Source organism: Scyliorhinus torazame, chromosome 16 (assembly GCF_047496885.1).
Source record: "Scyliorhinus torazame isolate Kashiwa2021f chromosome 16, sScyTor2.1, whole genome shotgun sequence".
NCBI classification, from domain to species: Eukaryota; Metazoa; Chordata; class Chondrichthyes; order Carcharhiniformes; family Scyliorhinidae; genus Scyliorhinus; species Scyliorhinus torazame.
Window position 1 is genome coordinate 63,258,187 of NC_092722.1, and position 21,713 is coordinate 63,279,899.

Sequence of the window (21,713 nt, forward strand, 5' to 3'; positions counted from 1 at the left end):
AGGAGCAGTGTGGAGTGTTGAGGGAGCAGTGTGGAGTGTTGAGGGAGCAGTGTGGAGTGTTGAGGGAGCAGTGTGAAGTGTTGAGGGAGCAGTGTGGAGTGTTGAGGGAGCAGTGTGGAGTGTTGATGGAGCAGTGTGGTGTGTTGAGGGAGCAATGTGGAGTGTTTAGGGAGCAGTGTGTTGAGGGAGCAGTGTGGAGTATTGAAGGAGAAGTGTGGAGTGTTGAGGGAGCAGTGTGGAGTGTTGAGGGAGCATTGAGGAGTGTTGAGGGAGCAGTGTGGAGCGTCGAGGGAGCAGCGTGCAGTGTTGAGGGAGCAGTGTGGACTGCTGAGGGGACAGTGTGGAGTGATGAGGGAGCAGTGTGGAGTGTTGAGGGAGCAGTGTGGAGTGTTGAGGGAGCAGTGTGGAGTGATGAAGGAGCAATGTGGAGTGTTGAGGGGGCAGTGTGGAGTGTTCAGGGAGCAGTGTGGAGTGATGAACGAGCATTGTTGTGTGTTGAGGGAGCAGTGTGGTGTGTTGAGTGAGCAGTGTGGAGTGATGAGGGAGCAGTGTGGTGTGTTGAAGGAGCAGTGTGGAGTGTTGAGGGAGCAGTGTGGAGTGTTGAGGGAGCAGTGTGGAGTGTTGAGGGAGCAGCGTGGAGTGTTGAGGGAGCAATGTGGAGTGTTTTGGGAGCAGTGTGTTGAGGGAGCAGTGTGGAGTATTGAAGGAGAAGTGTGGAGTGTTGAGGGAGCAGTGTGGAGTGTTGAGGGAGCATTGAGGAGTGTTGAGGGAGCAGTGTGGAGCGTCGAGGGAGCAGTGTGCAGTGTTGAGGGAGCAGTGTGGACTGCTGAGGGGACAGTGTGGAGTGATGAGGGAGCAGTGTGGAGTGTTGAGGGAGCAGTGTGGAGTGCTGAGGGAGCAGTGTGGAGTGATGAAGGAGCAATGTGGAGTGTTGAGGGGGCAGTGTGGAGTGTTCAGGGAGCAGTGTGGTGTGTTGAGGGAGCAGTGTGGAGTGTTGAGTGAGCAGTGTGGAGTGTTGAGAGCAGTGTGGAGTGTTGAGGGAGCAGTGTGGAGTGTTGAGGGAGCAGTGTGGAGTGTTGAGGGAGCAGTGTGGTGTGTTGAGAAAGCAGTGTGGAGTGTTGAGGGAGCAGTGTGGAGTGTTGAGTGAGCAGTGTGGAGTGTTGAGGGACAGTGTGGAGTGTTGAGGGAGCAGTGTGGAGTGTTGACGGGGCAGTGTTGAGTGTAAAGGGAGCAGTGTGGTATGTTGAGGGAGCAGTGTGGAGTGTTGAGGGAGCAGTGGGGTGTGTTGAAGGAGCAGTGTGGAGTGTTGAGGGAGCAGTGTGGCGTGTTGAGGGAGCAGTGTGGAGTGTTGAGGGAGCAGTGTGAAGTGTTGAGGGAGCAGTGTGGAGTGTTGAGGGAGCAGTGTGGAGTGTTGATGGAGCAGTGTGGTGTGTTGAGGGAGCAGTGTGGAGTATTGAAGGAGCAGTGTGGAGTGTTGAGGGAGCAGTGTGGTGTGTTGAAGGAGCAGTGTTGTGTGTTGAAGGAGCAGTGTTGTGTGTTGAGGGAGCAGTGTGGTGTGTTGAGGGAGCAGTGTGGAGTGATGAGGGAGCAGTGTGGTGTGTTGAAGGAGCAGTGTGGAGTGTTGAGGGAGCAGTGTGGAGTGTTGAGGGAGCAGTGTGGAGTGTTGAGGGAGCAGTGTGGAGTGTTGAAGGAGCAGTGTGGAGTGTTGAGAGAGCAATGTGGAGTGTTGACGGAGCAGTGTGGAGTGTTGAGGGAGCAGTGTGGAGTGTTGAAGGAGCAGTGAGGTGTGTTGAGGGAGCAGTATGTAGTGTTGGGGGAGCAGTGTGGAGTGTTGAGAGAGCAGTGTGGAGTGTTGAGGGAGCAGTGTGGAGTGTTGAGGGAGCAGTGTGGAGTGTTGAGGGAGCAGTGTGGTGTGTTGAGGGAGCAGTGTGGAGTGTTGAGGGAGCAGTGTGGAGTATTGAAGGAGCAGTGTGGAGTGTTGAGGGAGCCGTGTGGAGTGTTGAAGGAGCAGTGTTGTGTGTTGAAGGAGCAGTGTTGTGTGTTGAGGGAGCAGTGTGGTGTGTTGAGTGAGCAGTGTGGAGTGATGAGGGAGCAGTGTGGCGTGTTGAAGGAGCAGTGTGGAGTGTTGAGGGAGCAGTGTGGAGTGTTGAGGGAGCAGTGTGGAGTGTTGATGGAGCAGTGTGGAGTGTTGAAGGAGCAGTGTGGAGTGTTGTGGGGGCAGTGTGGAGTGTTGAGGGAGCAGTGTGGTGTGTTGAGGGAGCAGTGTGGAGTGTTGAGGGAGCAGTGTGGAGTGTTGAGAGAGCAGTGTGGAGTGTTGACGGAGCAGTGTGGAGTGTTGAGGGAGCAGTGTGGAGTGTTGAGGGAGCAGTGTTGAGTGTTGAGGGAGCAGTGTGGAGTGTTGAGGGAGCATTGTGGAGTGTTGAGGGGGCAGTATGGAGTGTTGAGCGAGCAGTGTGGAGTATTGAAGGAGAAGTGTGGAATGTTGAGGGAGAAGTGTGGAGTGTCGAGGGAGCAGTGTGGTGTGTTGAGGGAGCAGTGTGGAGTGTTGAGGGAGCAGTGTGGAGTGTTGAGGGAGCAGTGTGGAGTGTTGAGGGAGCAGTGTGGAGTGTTGAGGGAGCAGTGTGGAGTGTTGAGTGAGCAGTGTGGGGTGTTGAGGGAGCAGTGTGGTGTGATGAGGGAGCAGTGTGGTGTGTTGAGGGAGCAGTGTGGAGTGTTGAGGGAGCAGTGTGGAGTGTTGAGTGAGCAGTGTGGGGTGTTGAGGGAGCAGTGTGGAGTGTTGAAGGAGCAGTGTGGAGTGTTGAGGGAGCAGTGTGGAGTGTTGAGGGAGCAGTGTGGAGTGTTGAGTGAGCAGTGTGGGGTGTTGAGGGAGCAGTGTGGTGTGATGAGGGAGCAGTGTGGTGTGTTCAGGAAGCAGTGTGGTGTGTTGAGGGAGCAGTGTGGAGTCTTGAGGGAGCAGTGTGGAGTGTTTAGAGCACAGTGGAGTGTTGAGGGAGCGGTGTGGAGTGTCGAGGGAGCAGTGTGGTGTGTTGAGGGAGCAGTGTGGAGTGTTGAGGGAGCAGTGGGGTGTGTTGAAGGAGCAGTGTGGAGTGTTGAGGGAGCAATGTGGAGTGTTGAGGGAGCAGTGGGTTGTGTTGAAGGAGCAGTGTGGGGTGTTGAGGGAGCAGAGTGGTGTGTTGAGGGAGCAGTGTGGAGTGTTGAGGGAGCAGTGTGGAGTGTTGAGGGGGCTGTGTTGTGTCTTCAGGGCGCAGTGTGGAGTGTTGAGAGAGCAGTGTGGAGTGCTGAGGGAGCAGTGTGGAGTGTTGAGGGAGCAGTGTGGACTGTTGAGGGAGTAGTGTGGAGTATTGAAGGAGCAGTGTGGAGTGTTGAGCGAGCAGTGTGGAGTGTTGAGGGAGCAGTGTGGTGTGTTGACGGAGCAGTGTGGAGTATTGAAGGAGCAGTGTGGAGTGCTGAGGGAGCAGTGTGGAGTGTTGGGGAGCAGTGTGGAGTATTGAAGGAGCAGTGTGGAGTGTTGAGGGAGCAGTGTGGAGTGTTGATGGAGCAGTGTGGAGTTTTGAGGGAGCAGTGTGGAGTGGTGAGGGAGCAGCGTGGAGTGTTGAGGGAGCAGTGTGGTGTGTTGAGTGAGCAGTGTGGAGTGTTGAGGGAGCAGTGTGGTGTGTTGAGGGAGCAGGTTGGAGTGTTGAGGGAGCAGTGTGGAATGTTGAGGGAGCAGTGTGGAGTGTTGAGGGAGCAGTGTGGAGTATTGAAGGAGCAGTGTGGAGTGTTGAGGGAGCAGTGTGGAGTGTTGAGGGAGCAGTGTGGAGTATTGAAGGAGCAGTGTGGAGTGTTGAGAGAGCAGTGTGGAGTGTTGAGGGAGCAGTGTGGAGTGTTGAGGGAGCAGTGTGGAGTGTTGAAGGAGCACTGTGGAGTGTTGAGGGGGCAGTGTGGAGTGTTCAGGGAGCAGTGTGGAGTGTTGAGGGAGCAGTGTGGAGTGTTGAGGGAGCAGTGTGGTGTGTTGAGGGAGCAGTGTGGAGTGTTGAGGGAGCAGTGTGGAGTGTTGAGAGAGCAGTGTGGAGTGTTGAGGGAGCAGTGTGGAGTATTGAGGGAGCAGTATGGTGTGTTGAGTGAGCAGTGTGGAGTGTTGAGGGAGCAGTGTGGAGTGTTGAGGGAGCAGTGTGGAGTGTTGAGAGAGCAGTGTGGAGTGTTGAGGGAGCAGTGTGGAGTGTTGAGAGAGCAGTGTGCAGTGTTGAGGGAGCAGTGTGGAGTGTTGAGGGAGCAGTGTACTGTGTTGAGGCAGCAGTGTGCAGTGTTGAGGGAGCAGTGTCGAATGTTGAGGGAGCAGTGTGGTGTGTTGAGTGAGCAGTGTGGAGTGTTGAGGGAGCAGTGTGACGTGTTGAGGGAACAGGTTGGAGTGTTGAGGGAGCAGTGTGGAGTGTTGAGGGAGCAGTGTGGAGTGTTGAGTGAGCAATGTGGAGTGTTGAGGGAGCAGTGTGGAGTGCTGAGGGAGCAGTGTGGAGTGTTGAGGGAGCAGTGTGGACTGTTGAGGGAGTAGTGTGGAGTATTGAAGGAGCAGTGTGGAGTGTTGAGCGAGCAGTGTGGAGTGTTGAGGGAGCAGTGTGGTGTGTTGACGGAGCAGTGTGGAGTATTGAAGGAGCAGTGTGGAGTGCTGAGGGAGCAGTGTGGAGTGTTGGGGAGCAGTGTGGAGTATTGAAGGAGCAGTGTGGAGTGTTGAGGGAGCAGTGTGGAGTGTTGATGGAGCAGTGTGGAGTTTTGAGGGAGCAGTGTGGAGTGGTGAGGGAGCAGCGTGGAGTGTTGAGGGAGCAGTGTGGTGTGTTGAGTGAGCAGTGTGGAGTGTTGAGGGAGCAGTGTGGTGTGTTGAGGGAGCAGGTTGGAGTGTTGAGGGAGCAGTGTGGAATGTTGAGGGAGCAGTGTGGAGTGTTGAGGGAGCAGTGTGGAGTATTGAAGGAGCAGTGTGGAGTGTTGAGGGAGCAGTGTGGAGTGTTGAGGGAGCAGTGTGGAGTATTGAAGGAGCAGTGTGGAGTGTTGAGAGAGCAGTGTGGAGTGTTGAGGGAGCAGTGTGGAGTGTTGAGGGAGCAGTGTGGAGTGTTGAAGGAGCACTGTGGAGTGTTGAGGGGGCAGTGTGGAGTGTTCAGGGAGCAGTGTGGAGTGTTGAGGGAGCAGTGTGGAGTGTTGAGGGAGCAGTGTGGTGTGTTGAGGGAGCAGTGTGGAGTGTTGAGGGAGCAGTGTGGAGTGTTGAGAGAGCAGTGTGGAGTGTTGAGGGAGCAGTGTGGAGTATTGAGGGAGCAGTATGGTGTGTTGAGTGAGCAGTGTGGAGTGTTGAGGGAGCAGTGTGGAGTGTTGAGGGAGCAGTGTGGAGTGTTGAGAGAGCAGTGTGGAGTGTTGAGGGAGCAGTGTGGAGTGTTGAGAGAGCAGTGTGCAGTGTTGAGGGAGCAGTGTGGAGTGTTGAGGGAGCAGTGTACTGTGTTGAGGCAGCAGTGTGCAGTGTTGAGGGAGCAGTGTCGAATGTTGAGGGAGCAGTGTGGTGTGTTGAGTGAGCAGTGTGGAGTGTTGAGGGAGCAGTGTGACGTGTTGAGGGAACAGGTTGGAGTGTTGAGGGAGCAGTGTGGAGTGTTGAGGGAGCAGTGTGGAGTGTTGAGTGAGCAATGTGGAGTGTTGAGGGAGCAGTGTGGAGTGTTGAGGGAGCAGTGTGGAGTGTTGAGGAAGCAGTGTGGTGTGTTGAGTGAGCAGTGTGGAGTGTTAAGGGAGCAGTGTGGTGTGTTGAGAGAGCAGTTTGGAGTGTTGAGGGAGTAGTGTGGAGTGTTGAGGGAGCAGTGTGGAGTGTTGAGGGAGCAGTGTGGAGTATTGAAGGAGTAGTGTGGAGTGTTGAGGAGCAGTGTGGAGTGTTGAGGTAGCAGTGTGGAGTGTTGAGGGAGCAGTGTGGAACATAGAACATAGAACGATACAGCGCAGTACAGGCCCTTCGGCCCACGATGTTGCACCGAAACAAAAGCCATCTAACCTACACTATGCCATTATCATCCATATGCCTATCCAATAAACTTTTAAATGCCCTCAATGTTGGCGAGTTCACTACTGTTGCAGGTAGGGTATTCCACGGCCTCACCACTCTTTGCGTAAAGAACCTACCTCTGACCTCTGTCCTATATCTATTACCCCTCAGTTTAAAGTTATGTCCCCTCGTGCCAGCCATTTCCAATGCGGGAGAAGGCTCTCACTGTCCACCCTATCTAACCCGCTGATCATTTTGTATGCCTCTATTAAGTCTCCTCTTAACCTTCTTCTCTCCAACGAAAACAACCTCAAGTCCATCAGCCTTTCCTCATAAGATTTTCCCTCCATACCAGGCAACATCCTGGTAAATCTCCTCTGCACCCGCTCCAAAGCTTCCACGTCCTCCCTATAATGCGGTGACCAGAACTGTACGCAATACTCCAAATGCGGCCGTACCAGAGTTTTGTACAGCTGCAACATGACCTCCTGACTCCGGAACTCAATCCCTCTACCAATAAAGGCCAACACTCCATAGGCCTTCTTCACAACCCTATCAACCTGGGTGGCAACTTTCAGGGATCTATGTACATGGACACCAAGATCCATCTGCTCATCCACACTTCCAAGAACTTTACCATTAGCCAAATATTCCGCATTCCTGTTATTCCTTTCAAATTGAATCACCTCACACTTCTCTACATTGAACTCCATTTGCCACCTCTCAGCCCAGCTCTGCAGCTTATCTATGTCCCTCTGTAACCTGCTACATCCTTCCACACTGTCGACAACACCACCGACTTTAGTGTCGTCTGCAAATTGAGTGTTGAGGGAGCAGTGTGGTGTGTTGAGGGAGCAATGTGGAGTGTTGAGGGAGCAGTGTGGTGTGATGAGGGAGCATTGTCAGTCGATTTCGGCGTGAGAACAGCTGGTGAGTCAGTTTCAGCGGGAGCATTGCGGAAGTGGCTGCTGGGAGGTAAGTCAACCTTTAAAAGCACTTGTCTTTGCAGGGGCAGGCCAGTCGATTTCGGCGGGAGAATCAGCTGGTGAGTCAGTTTCAGCGGGAGCATTGCGGAAGTGGCTGCTGGGAGGTAAGTCAACCTTTAAAAGCACTTGTCTTTGCAGGGGCAGGCCAGTCGATTTCGGCGGGAGAATCAGCTGGTGAGTCAGTTTCAGCGGGAGCATTACGGAAGTGGCTGCTGGGAGGTAAGTCAACCTTTAAAAGCACTTGTCTTTGCAGGGGCAGGCCAGTCGATTTCGGCGTGAGAACAGCTGGTGAGTCAGTTTCAGCGGGAGCATTGCGGAAGTGGCTGCTTGGAGGTAAGTCAACATTTAAAAGCACTTGTCTTTGCAGGGGCAGGCCAGTCGATTTCGGCGGGAGAATCAGCTGGTGAGTCAGTTTCAGTGGGAGCATTACGGAAGTGGCTGCTGGGAGGTAAGTCATCCTTTAAAAGCACTTGTGTTTGCAGGGGCAGGTCAGTCAATTTTGGCGTGAGAACAGCTGGTGAGTCAGTTTCAGCGGGAGCATTGCGGAAGTGGCTGCTGGGAGGTAAGTCAACCTTTAAAAGCACTTGTCTTTGCAGGGGCAGGCCAGTCGATTTCGGCGGGAGAATCAGCTGTGAGTCAGTTTCACCGGGAGCATTACGGAAGTGGCTGCTGGGAGGTAAGTCAACCTTTAAAAGCACTTGTCTTTGCAGGGGCCGGCCAGTCGATTTCGGCGTGAGAACAGCTGGTGAGTCAGTTTCAGCGGGAGCATTGCGGAAGTGGCTGCTGGGAGGTAAGTCAACCTTTAAAAGCACTTGTCTTTGCAGGGGCAGGCCAGTCGAATTCGGCGGGAGAATCAGCTGGTGAGTCAGTTTCAGCGGGAGCATTACGTAAGTGGCTGCTGGGAGGTAAGTCAACCTTTAAAAGCACTTGTCTTTGCAGGGGCAGGCCAGTCGATTTCGGCGTGAGAACAGCTGGTGTGTCAGTTTCAGCAGGAGCATTGCGGAAGTGGCTGCTGGGAGGTAAGTCAACCTTAAAAAGCACTTGTCTTTGCAGGGGCAGGCCAGTCGATTTCGGCGTGAGAACAGCTGGTGAGTCAGTTTCAGCGGGAGCATTGCGGAAGTGGCTGCTGGGAGGTAAGTCAACCTTTAAAAGCACTTGTCTTTGCAGGGGCAGGCCAGTCGATTTCGGCGGGAGAACAGCTGGTGAGTCAGTTTCAGCGGGAGCATTGTGGAAGTGGCTGCTGGGAGGTAAGTCAACCTTTAAAAGCACTTGTCTTTGCAGGGGCAGGCCAGTCGATTTCGGCGGGAGAATCAGCTGTGAGTCAGTTTCAGCGGGAGCATTGTGGAAGTGGCTGCTGGGAGGTAAGTCAACCTTTAAAAGCACTTGTCTTTGCAGGGGCAGGCCAGTCGATTTCGGCGGGAGAACAGCTGGTGAGTCAGTTTCAGCGGGAGCATTGCGGAAGTGGCTGCTGGGAGGTAAGTCAACCTTTAAAAGCACTTGTCTTTGCAGGGGCAGGCCAGTCGATTTCGGAGGGAGTGGAGCTGGCTGGTTAGTCAATTTCAGCAGGAGCTGAGAATTTTTCTTTTTTTTTAAAATTAGTTTTTTAGGCGGGAACAGGAAGTCGACCCGCAGACATCTGGGAAGACCCTCACCAATAAATTCTGGTGGAGAGGAAACCCGAGACACTACATGTGTAGTGTCTCCCACCCGCCCTCCTCCTCTAACCTAATAATAAAACCCATTGGTCTGAGGTAAGTACCATATTTTATTATATTATTATTTTTTATAAAAATTTAATTTAGTTGTTAGCCAGATCTTGGTAGAAAGTAAGAGGAATGGCAGGGAAGGGACTGCAATGTTCCTCCTGCAGGATGTTTGAGGTGAGGGATGCAGTTAGTGTCCCTGCTGATTTTACCTGCAGGAAGTGCTGCCATCTCCAGCTCCTCCAAGACCGAGTTAGGGAACTGGAGCTGGAGTTGGAAGAACTTCGGATCATTCGGGAGGCAAAAGGGGTCATAGATAGCAGCTTCAGGAAATTAGTTACACCAAAGACTGGAGATAGGTGGGTAACTGTAAGAGGGACTGGGAAAAAGCAGTCAGTGCAGGGATCCCCTGCGGTCGTTCCCCTGAGAAACAAGTATACCGCTTTGGATACTTGTGGGGGGGACGACTTACCAGGGGTAAGCCATGGGGTACGGGCTTCTGGCACGGAGTCTGTCCCTGTTGCTCAGAAGGGAAGGGGGGAGAGGAGCAGAGCATTAGTAATTGGGGACTCTATAGTCAGGGGCACAGATAGGAGATTTTGTGGGAGCGTGAGAGACTCACGTTTGGTATGTTGCCTCCCAGGTGCAAGGGTACGTGATGTCTCGGATCGTGTTTTCCGGGTCCTTAATGGGGAGGGGGAGCAGCCCCAAGTCGTGGTCCACATTGGCACGAACGACATAGGTAGGAAAGGGGACAAGGATGTCAGGCAGGCTTTCAGGGAGCTAGGATGGAAGCTCAGAACTAGAACAAACAGAGTTGTTATCTCTGGGTTGTTGCCCGTGCCACGTGATAGTGAGATGAGGAATAGGGAGAGAGAGCATTTAAACACGTGGCTACAGGGATGGTGCAGGCGGGAGGGATTCAGAATTCTGGATAACTGGGGCCCTTTCTGGGGAAGGTGGGACCTCTACAGACAGGATGGTCTACATCTGAACCTGAGGGGCACAAATATCCTGGGGGGGAGATTTGTTAGTGCTCTTTGGGGGGGTTTTAAACTAATGCAGCAGGGGCATGGGAACCTGGATTGTAGTTTTAGGGTAAGGGAGAATGAGAGTATAGAGGTCAGGAGCACAGATTTGACGTCGCAGGAGGGGGCCAGTGTTCAGGTAGGTGGTTTGAAGTGTGTCTACTTCAATGCCAGGAGTATACGAAACAAGGTAGGGGTACTGGCAGCATGGGTTGGTACCTGGGACTTCGATGTTGTGGCCATTTCGGAGACATGGATAGAGCAGGGACAGGAATGGATGTTGCAGGTTCCGGGGTTTAGGTGTTTTAGTAAGCTCAGAGAAGGAGGCAAAAGAGGGGGAGGTGTGGCGCTGCTAGTAAAGAGCAGTATTACGGTGGCGGAGAGGATGCTAGATGGGGACTCTTCTTCCGAGGTAGTATGGGCTGAAGTTAGAAACAGGAAAGGAGAGGTCACCCTGTTGGGAGTTTTTTATAGGCCTCCTAATAGTTCTAGGGATGTAGAGGAAAGGATGGCGAAGATGATTCTGGATATGAGCGAAAGTAACAGGGTAGTTATTATGGGAGACTTTAACTTTCCAAATATTGACTGGAAAAGATATAGTTAGAGTACAATAGAAGGGTCGTTTTTTGTACAGTGTGTGCAGGAGGGTTTCCTGAAACAATATGTTGACAGGCCAACAAGAGGCGACGCCACGTTGGATTTGGTTTTGGGTAATGAACCAGGCCAGGTGTTGGATTTGGAGGTAGGAGAGCACTTTGGGGACAGTGACCACAATTCGGTGACGTTTACGTTAATGGTGGAAAGGGATAAGTATACACCGCAGGGCAAGAGTTATAGCTGGGGGAAGGGCAATTATGATGCCATTAGACGTGACTTGGGGGGGATAAGGTGGAGAAGTAGGCTGCAAGTGTTGGGCACACTGGATAAGTGGGGCTTGTTCAAGGATCAGCTACTGCGTGTTCTTGATAAGTATGTACCGGTCAGACAGGGAGGAAGGCGTCGAACGAGGGAACCGTGGTTTACCAAGGAAGTGGAATCTCTTGTTAAGAGGAAGAAGGAGGCCTATGTGAAGATGAAGTGTGAAGTTTCGGTTGGGGCGATGGATAGTTACAAGGTAGCGAGGAAGGATCTAAAGAGAGAGCTAAGACGAGCAAGGAGGGGACATGAGAAGTATTTGGCAGGAAGGATCAAGGAAAACCCAAAAGCTTTCTATAGGTATGTCAGGAATAAGCGAATGACTAGGGAAAGAGTAGGACCAGTCAAGGACAGGGATGGGAAATTGTGTGTGGAGTCTGAAGAGATAGGCGACATACTAAATGAATATTTTTCGTCAGTATTCACTCAGGAAAAAGATAATGTTGTGGAGGAGAATGCTGAGCCCCAGGCTAATAGAATAGATGGCATTGAGGTACGTAGGGAAGAGGTGTTGGCAATTCTGGACAGGCTGAAAATAGATAAGTCCCCGGGACCTGATGGGATTTATCCTCGGATTCTCTGGGAGGCCAGGTAAGAGATTGCTGGACCTTTGGCTTTGATTTTTATGTCATCATTGGCTGCAGGAATAGTGCCAGAGGACTGGAGGACAGCAAATGTGGTCCCTTTGTTCAAAAAGGGGAGCAGAGACAACCCCGGCAACTATAGACCGGTGAGCCTCACGTCTGTAGTGGGTAAAGTCTTGGAGGGGATTATAAGAGACAAGATTTATAATCATCTAGATAGGAAGAATATGATCAGGGATAGTCAGCATGGCTTTGTGAAGGGTAGGTCATGCCTCACAAACCTTATTGAGTTCTTTGAGAAGGTGACTGAACAGGTAGACGAGGGTAGAGCAGTTGATGTGGTGTATATGGATTTCAGCAAAGCGTTTGATAAGGTTCCCCACGGTAGGCTGTTGCAAAAAATACGGAGGCTGGGGATTGAGGGTGATTTAGAGATGTGGATCAGAAATTGGCTAGCTGAAAGAAGACAGAGGGTGGTGGTTAATGGGAAATGTTCAGAATGGAGTACAGTCACAAGTGGAGTACCACAAGGATCTGTTCTGGGGCCGTTGCTGTTTGTCATTGTTATCAATGACCTAGAGGAAGGCGCAGAAGGGTGGGTGAGTAAATTTGCAGACGATACTAAAGTCGGTGGTGTTGTCGATAGGGTGGAAGGATGTAGCAGGTTACAGAGGGATATAGATAAGCTGCAGAGCTGGGCTGAGAGGTGGCAAATGGAGTTTAATGTAGAGAAGTGTGAGGTGATTCACTTTGGAAGGAATAACAGGAATGCGGAATATTTGGCTAATGGTAAAGTTCTTGAAAGTGTGGATGAGCAGAGGGATCTAGGTGTCCATGTACATAGATCCCTGAAAGCTGCCACCCAGGTTGATAGGGTTGTGAAGAAGGCCGATGGAGTGTTGGCCTTTATTGGTAGAGGGATTGAGTTCCGGAGTCAGGAGGTCATGTTGCAGCTGTACAGAACTGTGGTACGGCCGCATTTGGAGTATTGCGTACAGTTCTGGTCACCGCATTATAGGAAGGCCGTGGAGGCTTTGGAGCGGGTGCAGAGGAGATTTACCAGGATGTTGCCTGGTATGGAGGGAAAATCTTATGAGGAAAGGCTGATGGACTTGAGGTTGTTTTCGTTGGAGAGAAGAAGGTTAAGAGGAGACTTAATAGAGGCATACAAAATGATCAGGGGGTTGGATAGGGTGGACAGTGAGAGCCTTCTCCCGCGGATGGATATGGCTGGCACGAGGGGACATAACTTTAAACTGAGGGGTAATAGATATAGGACAGAGGTCAGAGGTAGGTTCTTTACGCAAAGAGTAGTGAGGCCGTGGAATGCCCTACCTGCTACAGTAGTGAACTCGCCAACATTGAGGGCAATTAAAAGTTTATTGGATAAACATATGGATGATAATGGCATAGTGTAGGGTAGATGGCTTTTGTTTCGGTGCAACATCGTGGGCCGAAGGGCCTGTACTGCGCTGTATTGTTCTATGTTCTATTGTGGAGTGTTGAGGGGGCAGTGTGGAGTGTTGAGGGAGCAGTGTGGAGTGTTGAGGGAGCAGTGTGGTGTGTTGAGGGAGCAGTGTGGAGTGTTGAGGAAGCAGTGTGGAGCGTTGAGGGAGCAGTGTGGAGCGTTGAGGGAGCAGTGTGGAGTGTTGAGGGAGCAGTGTGGAGTGTTGAGGGAGCAGTTTGCAGTGTTGAGGGAGCAGTGTGGAGTGTTGAAGGAGCAGTGTGGAGTGTTGAGGGAGCAGTGTGGAGTGTTGAAGGAGCAGTTTGCAGTGTTGAGGGAGCAGTGTGGAGTGTTGAGGGCGCATTGTGGAGTGTTGAGGGAGCAGTGTGAAGTGTTGAGGGAGCAGTTTGCAGTGTTGAGGGAGCAGTTTGCAGTGTTGAGGGAGCAGTGTGGAGTGTTGAGGGAGCAGTGTGGTGTGTTGAGGGAGCAGTGTGGAGTGTTGAGGGAGCAGTGTGGAGTGTTGACGGAGCAGTGTGGAGTGTTGAGGGAGCAGTGTGGTGTGTTGAGGGAGCAGTGTGGAGTGTTGAGGAAGCAGTGTGGAGTGTTGAGGGAGCAGTGTGGTGTGTTGAGGGAGCAGTGTGGTGTGTTGAGGGAGCAGTGTGGAGTGTTGAGGGAGCAGTGTGGAGTGTTGAGGGAGCAGTGTGGAGTGTTGAGGGAGCAGTGTGGAGTGTTGAGGGAGCAGTGTGGAGTGTTGAGGGAGCAGTGTGGCGTGTTGAGGGAGCAGTGTGGAGTGTTGAGGGAGCAGTGTGGTGTGTTGAGGGAGCAGTGTGGAGTATTGAAGGAGCAGTGTGGAGTGTTGAGGGAGCAGTGTGGTGTGTTGAGGGAGCAGTTTGCAGTGTTGAGGAAGCAGTGTGGAGTGTTGAGGGAGCAGATTGCAGTGTTGAGGGAGCAGTGTGGAGTGTTGAGGGAGCAGTGTGGTGTGTTGACTGAGCAGTGTGGAGTGTTGACGGAGCAGTGTGGAGTGTTGAGGGAGCAGTGTGGAGTGTTGAGGGAGCAGTGTGGTGTGTTGAGGGAGCAGTGTGGTGTGTTGAGGGAGCAGTGTGGAGTGTTGAGGGAGCAGTGTGGTGTGTTGAGGGAGCAGTGTGGAGTGTTGAGTTGGCTATGCGGATGGATAAGGGACCAGTCTGGAATGTTGCGGGAACAGTGAAGAGTGTTGGGGGAGCTTTGTGAAGTGTTGAGGGAGCTGTGTCGAGTATTGAGGGAGCAGAAGTTGTGTTGAGGGAGCAGTGTTGAGTGTTGAGGTGGCTATGCGGATGGAAAAGGGACCAGTCTGGAATGTTGCGGGAGCAGTGAGGGGTGTTGTGGGAGCAGTGTGGAGTATTGAGGGAGCAGTGTAGAGTGTTGAGGGATCTGTGTCGAGTGTTGAGGGAGCAGAAGTTGTGTTGAGGGAGCTGTGTTGAGTGTTGAGGTGGCTCTGCGGATGGATAAGGGACCAGTCTGGAGTGTTGCGGGACCAGTGAGGAGTGTTGGTGGAGCAGTGTGGAGTGTTGAGGGAGCATCGATGGGGGGAAAGGGGGAGACTGTAAATGAAGTACATGTGGGATGATGTGACAAAGCTAGCAGCCTACCTCCCTCCCTCCCCCCCCACCCCCTATTGTCTCGTGTCACCAGCACCAATCCACCACCGTTCCCCATTACTTCAACCATCTGGGTCCCCAGACTCACCAGCATCTATCCCCAAGCTGGTCGAAGGTCATGCCAGCAGCCTCCGCCACTCCCCTGGTTTTCAGTCTTGCCAGTGCGTTCCCCACCCCCACCCATCACTAATATTATCAGCACCCTCCCCACACAATCTTCATCCCCTCATTCCAAGTTTTCTCTCTTAAGGCCCTCCCTTTTTCAACATTGAATGTTCGCTATAGGGGAGTGTCTGGTCACACGTGTCTGTATATGTGGCAGTGTGTCTGTGTGTGTGTGTATGCCGGTGCAAGTGTGCACAAATGTTCGGACATTTCTGTGTACAGGTGTGTGTCCATGTGAGAGTGTGCATCTGTGTGGATGAACACACATGAGTATATCTGCATGAATACTTATGTGTATGTCTAAATGCATGCGTGTGTGTGTTTCCGTGCATATTGGTGTATGTGTTTCAGTATGTGCATATGTGTCTGTGTGTGTTATATGTATCTGTGCATTTGCATATGCGTCAGTACATCTGTGTGTGTTTGTCTATCTGTGTGATTGTGTGCATATCTGTGTGTGGATTGCAAGTAGACAATCTATAATTTTTCATTTAAAAAGTCCAACTGTGTCTCTGCCACATTGAAAATTTCAGCGACAGAATTTTCAGGGGACAGTGAAATTAAAATGAGAAACATGTCAATGATTTCAATGATGATCTCACGTGCAGTTGGGAGCTTGTTGGTTTATTATACACTCAGTTATTCAACGGTTATTTAATGCTAAGATGCTCTTGTGAAGTAGCAGCACACATGTGAAGTAGAGCTCGGTACTTACATCTCGGTTTGTCATATTCCAATATGGTCTTTCTCCGTAGGATGTCACTTCCCACATGACAACGCCATAACTCCAGACATCGCTGGCTGAGGAGAACTTGCGGTAAGCGATGGCCTCCGGAGCTGTCCAGCGGATTGGGATCTTTCCTCCCTAGGCATAAAGTTGAACTCTCAGAAAAGGTTTGGAAACTCAAAGCAGTGGAAATATTTAAATATCAAACATTTGAGGGCGGGATTCTCCGGTTCCCCCAGCCGCGGGTTTCTCGCCGGTGGGAGGTGGCACACTGCTCGCTGGCAGTGAGATTCTCTCTTCCCACAGCGCCGCTGTCAATGGAAATTCCCATTGAAGCCATCCCACGCCATCGTGAAACACACGGATGGGAGTGCGCTGCCGGTGGGACCGGAGTATCCCATCACCAGTGAACGGCCAGAGAATTCTTGCCTTGTTTAAAATCATAGAAGATATTTGCAAGGCTCTGGAGAAAGAGAATGAGATTAGAATGAATTGGTTTGCTCTTTCGAAGAGTCAGTGCACTCACAATGGACTAAATGACCTCCTCTGTGCTTAACGATTGTTTGACTCGTTTGAATAGCACCCAGAACACCATGAAGAAAGAATTTGCACAAACTGTACACGTCTCGATGATGCATAATGGACTTCACACCGAGCTCCCAGCCTTCGGAAGAGTGAGCTTTCTGGCTGCCCTGTGCCAGCATTCCTGACTCCCGTCAAATTCCGGGGGATGGAACATTTTCAGTGGAATTACAGCCTATCTCGGAGAGACCGCCTGCAGGAGAGATCTATGCTGCAGGATTTGGACACAGGGAGTTTAGTGTAGTCTGGCCCACTGTTTCCAGGGCAGTTAAAAGCTAGATTAACAACACTGATGGTCGGTAGAACTATAAACAACCATCTCATGATCAGCGGCATCCCCTTGAAATAGAGATTTAATTCTTAAATCTCCTCTGCTCTATGTAGTAATAGAATACAATTCCGTTTCTCAGCAGTGGGCCAACTGTACCACTCCTACAGTGATAGTTATCAATTAGGGGCCTGGATCTTTCCGATACGATACAGTGCATGGAATATCGGAATATACAGACAGCAGGACAGAAAACAAAGTGTTAGAGATTATGCCAAGACTTTGTAACACATGTGTCAGACCATATATAGAGTGCTGGAGTCTCCGGATCTCCAGCTGTGTGTTTCTCCGTGACTCGCCGTTCACTGGCGGTGGAATTCTATACTCCCGCCGCTTATCAATAGAATTTCCCATTGGTTTCCTTTTCCGCTAGGAACCCTTTGGGCAGGGTGGGCTGCCGGCTGGAGAATTCTGGCCAGAATATTCTATTCCATTCTGGGGAACACTGCACAGCAGGAAGGAAGAACATTCATATAGTACCTTTCACAACCTCAGTTCACACCACAATGCACCACGGCCAATTGAGCTTTTCTGAAGTGCAGCCACTGTTATAATGTAGGAAACAGAGCAATGTGATGAGTTCATAATCCGGTTTGTCACATCGATTGAGGGATGAATATTGTCCAGGGCACCAGGATGTTCCGGGCACTTGCTTTTATTTTAGAAGTGCCATGCGATCTTTCACAGCCACCTGAGAGACCAGATGGAACGTGAAGCGGGACCTGAATGGTAGCACAGTGGTTAACACTGCTGCTTCACAGTGCCAGGATCCCAGGTTCGATTCCCGGCTTGGGTCACTGTCTGTGCGGAGACTGCAGGTTTCCCCTGTGTCTAGGGGGGTTTCCTCCGGGTGCTCCATTTTCCTCCCACAAGTCCTGAAAGACGTGCTGTTAGGTGAATTGGACATTTTGAATTCTCCCTCTGTGTACCCGAACAGGCACCGGAATGTGGTGACTAGGGGATTTTCACAGTAACTTCATTGCAGTGTTAATGTAAGTCTGCTTGTGACAATAAAGATTATTATTATACCGCCTGCCGCAGCGCTGCCCAGTGGGTCACAGCTAACACCTCAGAAGATGTAGCGGAAACATGGGCACTGTACCATTTAAAATAGAGCAGGGGCGTGTGTCATGAGAGAGCTGGGGATGAAGACGAACGAGTGAGTACGGGCTGAATCGTCATCTTTAATCTTGATTTCTTTGATTTTTTTTTACACAGCTGAGTAATTGAAATGAAGGGAAAGATGAATATCTTCCATTTGATAATGTTTCCAAGAGCATAAACACAAGTGTAAAAGAGCGTTATATTCACAGCAGTATCAGTGAGAGAGGGGCAAATAGACTGAGAGCATTTGTAAGGGGGTTATCTTTCACGGAAAGTCATTTTAATCAAAGTTTTTAAGAAGGCGGGAAGCTTATAATACAGCAATCAGAATAAAAAAATGAAAACAACATCAAACAAATAAAATTCCTTAAATGTTACAATTCATTGCCTCAGACTTCATCATTAAAGCTCTCTTCTGCTTCTTATGTGGAGCTCTTTTATGTGATGTTCAGTTCATAGACTCCTGCTAATAAATCTTGTAGGCACTTGAAATTTATTGAACAAATCCCGAGGGATTGTTTTCCTCAGATTCTTAGTCACATGCAGGATTTATCTGAGCAGTAAGGAATTTTGTGTACCTTGTTTCACACAAAAAAGAGAGAACTTGCATTCATAGGACAACTTTCATGTGTTATGAGTATGTGCTTTGTTTTAGAAAAAGAAAAACAATTTCTATTTTTTTTCTTTTTTATAGGCTGGTTAATAAATCCTCTATAGGCAATGGAAACTGTCCAGATGGTAACAATATACAGCTTGCATCCACCAAATGGGATGAAATAAAAGCACATTCAACCCCCTGGACAGTGTGAAAGATCAACCATGATCTGATTGAATGGTGGTGCAGGCTCGAAGGGCTGAGTTGCCTACTTCTGCTCCTAATTCCTATGTTCCTGCCTCATGTACTATTATACTTTATATACAGGCTTTATACTCTGAAACCTTTCAAACGTCTCCGAGATGAGACATCAAAATACAATTATCCGTCCTAACACAGAGACTGCAGAAGACATGGACTAATAGAATTTCTCTGGAATATACAGCCATGAAGGTGCTTGAAGGAACAAAAACAATCCCAGCAGGTCTGACAGCATCCCTGGAGAGAGAAGGGAGCTAACACTTCAAGTCTGGGTGACTCTTTGTCAAAGCTGCAGGGGTTGTTTACCAAGCAGGGTAGAAACCAAAGCAATGCTGGACTGGAACAGACTGCTAAAGTTGTTTGCTCTCTCTGTCTCTGTCTCTTTCTCTCTTGGAAGTACTGCGAAATTTGCAAAATAACCATCCTGAGAAGAGAAATCTACTGCAAACTAAGATCTTTGAGAAATAACATTTGGAAATCAACACCCAGGAAGACAACTACACAAAATGCAATGTGTGTTGAGACCAGCCAAAGAACAGCAAACTGTATACTTCTTTGCTTTGTCATCTTCACAAACTGTAAAAAATGCTTAAGTCTCTTACTCTGTCATCAGCATTAATGTGGTATGGGCCTCATGGAATGTGTTTGGTATATGAATAGTGTTGCGCACAAAGACTCACGAGAGATGAATAGAGATGAAGTCAATGAGGCTTTATTAAGCGTGACTTGTTCCCCGCAGTTCAGCAACAGACTGGCCTGCGGGGGAGAACTCCTGGTCCTTATACTCCGCCTTCAGGGCGGAGCTAGGGATCAACAGCCAACCAGGACCCGGGATCTGTCAGCCAATGACATCACGGCTTCACAGTCCCACATGACCCCTAATGCATACTACCACAAATCGCGATTTTGATTAAGTCCAGGAAATAACTCCAATAAGCTTATCTTGTTCTTTGTCTAACCTCAGGAACCCCATCTGACTAACTTATTACAATCTGAAAGTGTAAATAGTGCGCCTCCTGCAGTATTGGCAAAGCACATCCTCCCTCAATTCACAAAAACCCTGTTACAGTCAGACCTGGAGAGGGAGACCAAGGGAATAATTACAAATCTCTTCTCTTGCTCGTAACACATGTCTTGGGGATGAGAAGCATATCAGCTATGATTGAATGATGGAGCATACTCGATGGGCCGAATGGCTTAATTCTGCTCCAGTGTCTTATGGTCTTATTGTCTTAAACTAAACATAGCAAATTAGCTTTTTTTTTTAAGTGACATGATAATTGTTTTATAAACAATTAATTTTCCAAAGCAAAACCCATACAGCAATGAGATGAATTACGAATTAAGGGGTCTTTGTGATGCTGATTTGAGGGCGGCATGGTGACACAGTGGTTAGCACTGCTGCCTCACAGCGCCAGGGACCAGAGTTCGAGTCCGGCCTTGGGTGACTGTGTGGAGTTTGCACATTCTCCCCGTGTCTGCGGGGGTTTCCTCCGGGTGCTCTGGTTTCCTCCTACATTCCAAAGATGTGCAGGTTAGGTGGCGTTATGGGGATAAGGCAGGGAATGGACCTCGGTTGGGTGCTCTTTCAGAGGGTCATTGCAGACTCAATGAACGGCCTCCTTTTGCACTGTATTGATTCTATATTTCTATGAATAACTGTTGCTCAGGGCCCCAGGAAAACTCACCCAAGCTTTTCATCATGCAATCGTGAGAAGGCAGGCAACATCTCAGGCAGCATGTTTGATAAAGTAGCTCTCCCTCAGTACTGAACTGAAGTGTCAGCCTCGATTACATGCTCAAGTTCAGAATGGGGCTTGAACTTGGAACCTTTACATTCAAAGGAAAGAGCACCATCACTGAGCTAAGAAAGCCATCTAACAAAGATTTGATGAGTATGTTCAACTACACAGTGATACATCAACAAACCCAGGACATTGCGATAAAATACTCAGAGACAGATTATGTTAGGATGGTCATGAATTTTGAGCAAGCATGGTTTGCATTAAAATTGTTTGACAACTCCTTCTATCTGAAGAACCTGGGGCGGGATTCTCCCAGCTCCGCACTGGGTCGGAGAATCCCCGCGAATGGGCCACGCTGCCCCGACGCTGACATGCGATTCTCCACAGTGCGGAGAATCGGTGTCATTGGCGCCGGCGTGGTTGGCACGGCGCCAGTCACGGGCCATTCTCCGGCCCGAGCGGCCGTAGGAAAGGTGCTGAATCCCGTCGGCGCTGTTCTATCCTGCTCTGGGCTAGCAGGACCTCGGCGTGTAAGGGTCGGGTGGCGGCCTGTGGGGGGGGCCTCCGATGTGGCCTGGCCCGCGATTGGGACCCACCGATCGGAGGGCCGGCCTCTGTGGCTGGGGGCCTCCTATCCTACGCGCCGGCCCCTGTAGTCCTGCGCCATGTTGCGTCGGGGCCGGCGCGTTGAAGGACGCCACTGCGCATGCGCGGATCCCGCGGCGTTTAGTTCGCGCCGGGATCTGCAGCTGGAGCAGTGCGAACCGCTCCAGTCCCATTCTGGCCCCCTGTAGGGGCCACAATTAGATGTGGGAGCAGCCCGTTCACGCCGTGTAAAAGGCGACGGCACTAACGATGGCGTGGACACTGCTGCGGGATTGGAGAATCCCGCCCCTGGTATTGGTTTTATCACACTAATGTTGGTTACATCGAAGACACATCGTGAAAACAGAGTTTTGGGTTTATTACGTTGTCATTAACCCTACACATGAACAAAAAGCACCAATGCTCTTTACCACTCTTCAATATCTACCTCATCCACTCCAATCTAACCTTGAATGTTCACTTTCAGCCTAACACAATAACCTGGAAGTGAATTTCATAACCTTATAAATCTCGGTGTTAATAATGTTTTCCTGGCCCAATTTGTGAAACTGCTTCTATTTAATCTCGTATTGGCACTTCTCTGCTCTTCACCTCAGAACCACTGGAAGCATCATGCTTCAGTCTACCCACAGAAGCTTCTTCCATAGTATCCATGATCAGCCTTTTCCAAGAAAGAAAGATATACGATGGCGTGATTTCTACCTCTCCTCCTGTGGTAATCACTGTCATGATATTCAGATAAACATCATACACACTGATGGACAGATCAACGGACCAATCAATACACACGCAAAATCACAGCCAATCACAAGCAAGAGCAGACACACTATAAAACGGGGAACACGACACTTCTGATTCATTCCAGCAGGAGACAGCTCAGGGCTCAGAGCTCACAGCAAGCCACTCAGGCATACACCATGTGCTGAGTGCCTCTTCAAGATAGTGTTAGGGCTGGGTTCACAGATTAGAGGGTAGTGAACGAACCCCAGTAACCAGTTTACAAATGTTAATATTGTTAGTAATAAAACTGAGTTGTACTTTCCGCAACCGTGTTGGTTTGTCTGAGTAGCAGAGCACCCTACACGACAATCACCACTGTTGTATATATTAGGAGATGTGTGGTAAGGCCCTGTACTACAGGTACGGGGGTAGTCCCTGCCTGCTGGCTCCGTCCAGTAGGCGGAGTATAAATATGTGTGCTCCCTATACAGCAGCTGTTTCGCCAGCTGCTGTAGGAGGCCACAAATCTTAGAGTAATAAAGCCTCAGTTGTATTCAGCTCTCGTCTCGGTGCAATTGATCGTGCATCAATTTATTA

At 50.2% G+C, this 21,713-nt stretch overlaps 1 protein-coding gene across 2 annotated transcripts in view; it reads right to left on the reverse strand.

Moving 5' to 3' along the window:
- The window catches only part of LOC140392850 (ephrin type-A receptor 8-like), a 504,074-nt gene that overhangs the window by 67,197 nt on the left and 415,164 nt on the right, over positions 1-21,713 (reverse strand). For both annotated transcript variants that reach the window (XM_072478582.1, XM_072478581.1), the window contains exon 12: positions 15,164-15,313. In XM_072478582.1, the coding sequence (XP_072334683.1) occupies positions 15,164-15,313 (150 nt within the window). The remainder of the gene's footprint in view (positions 1-15,163; positions 15,314-21,713) is intronic.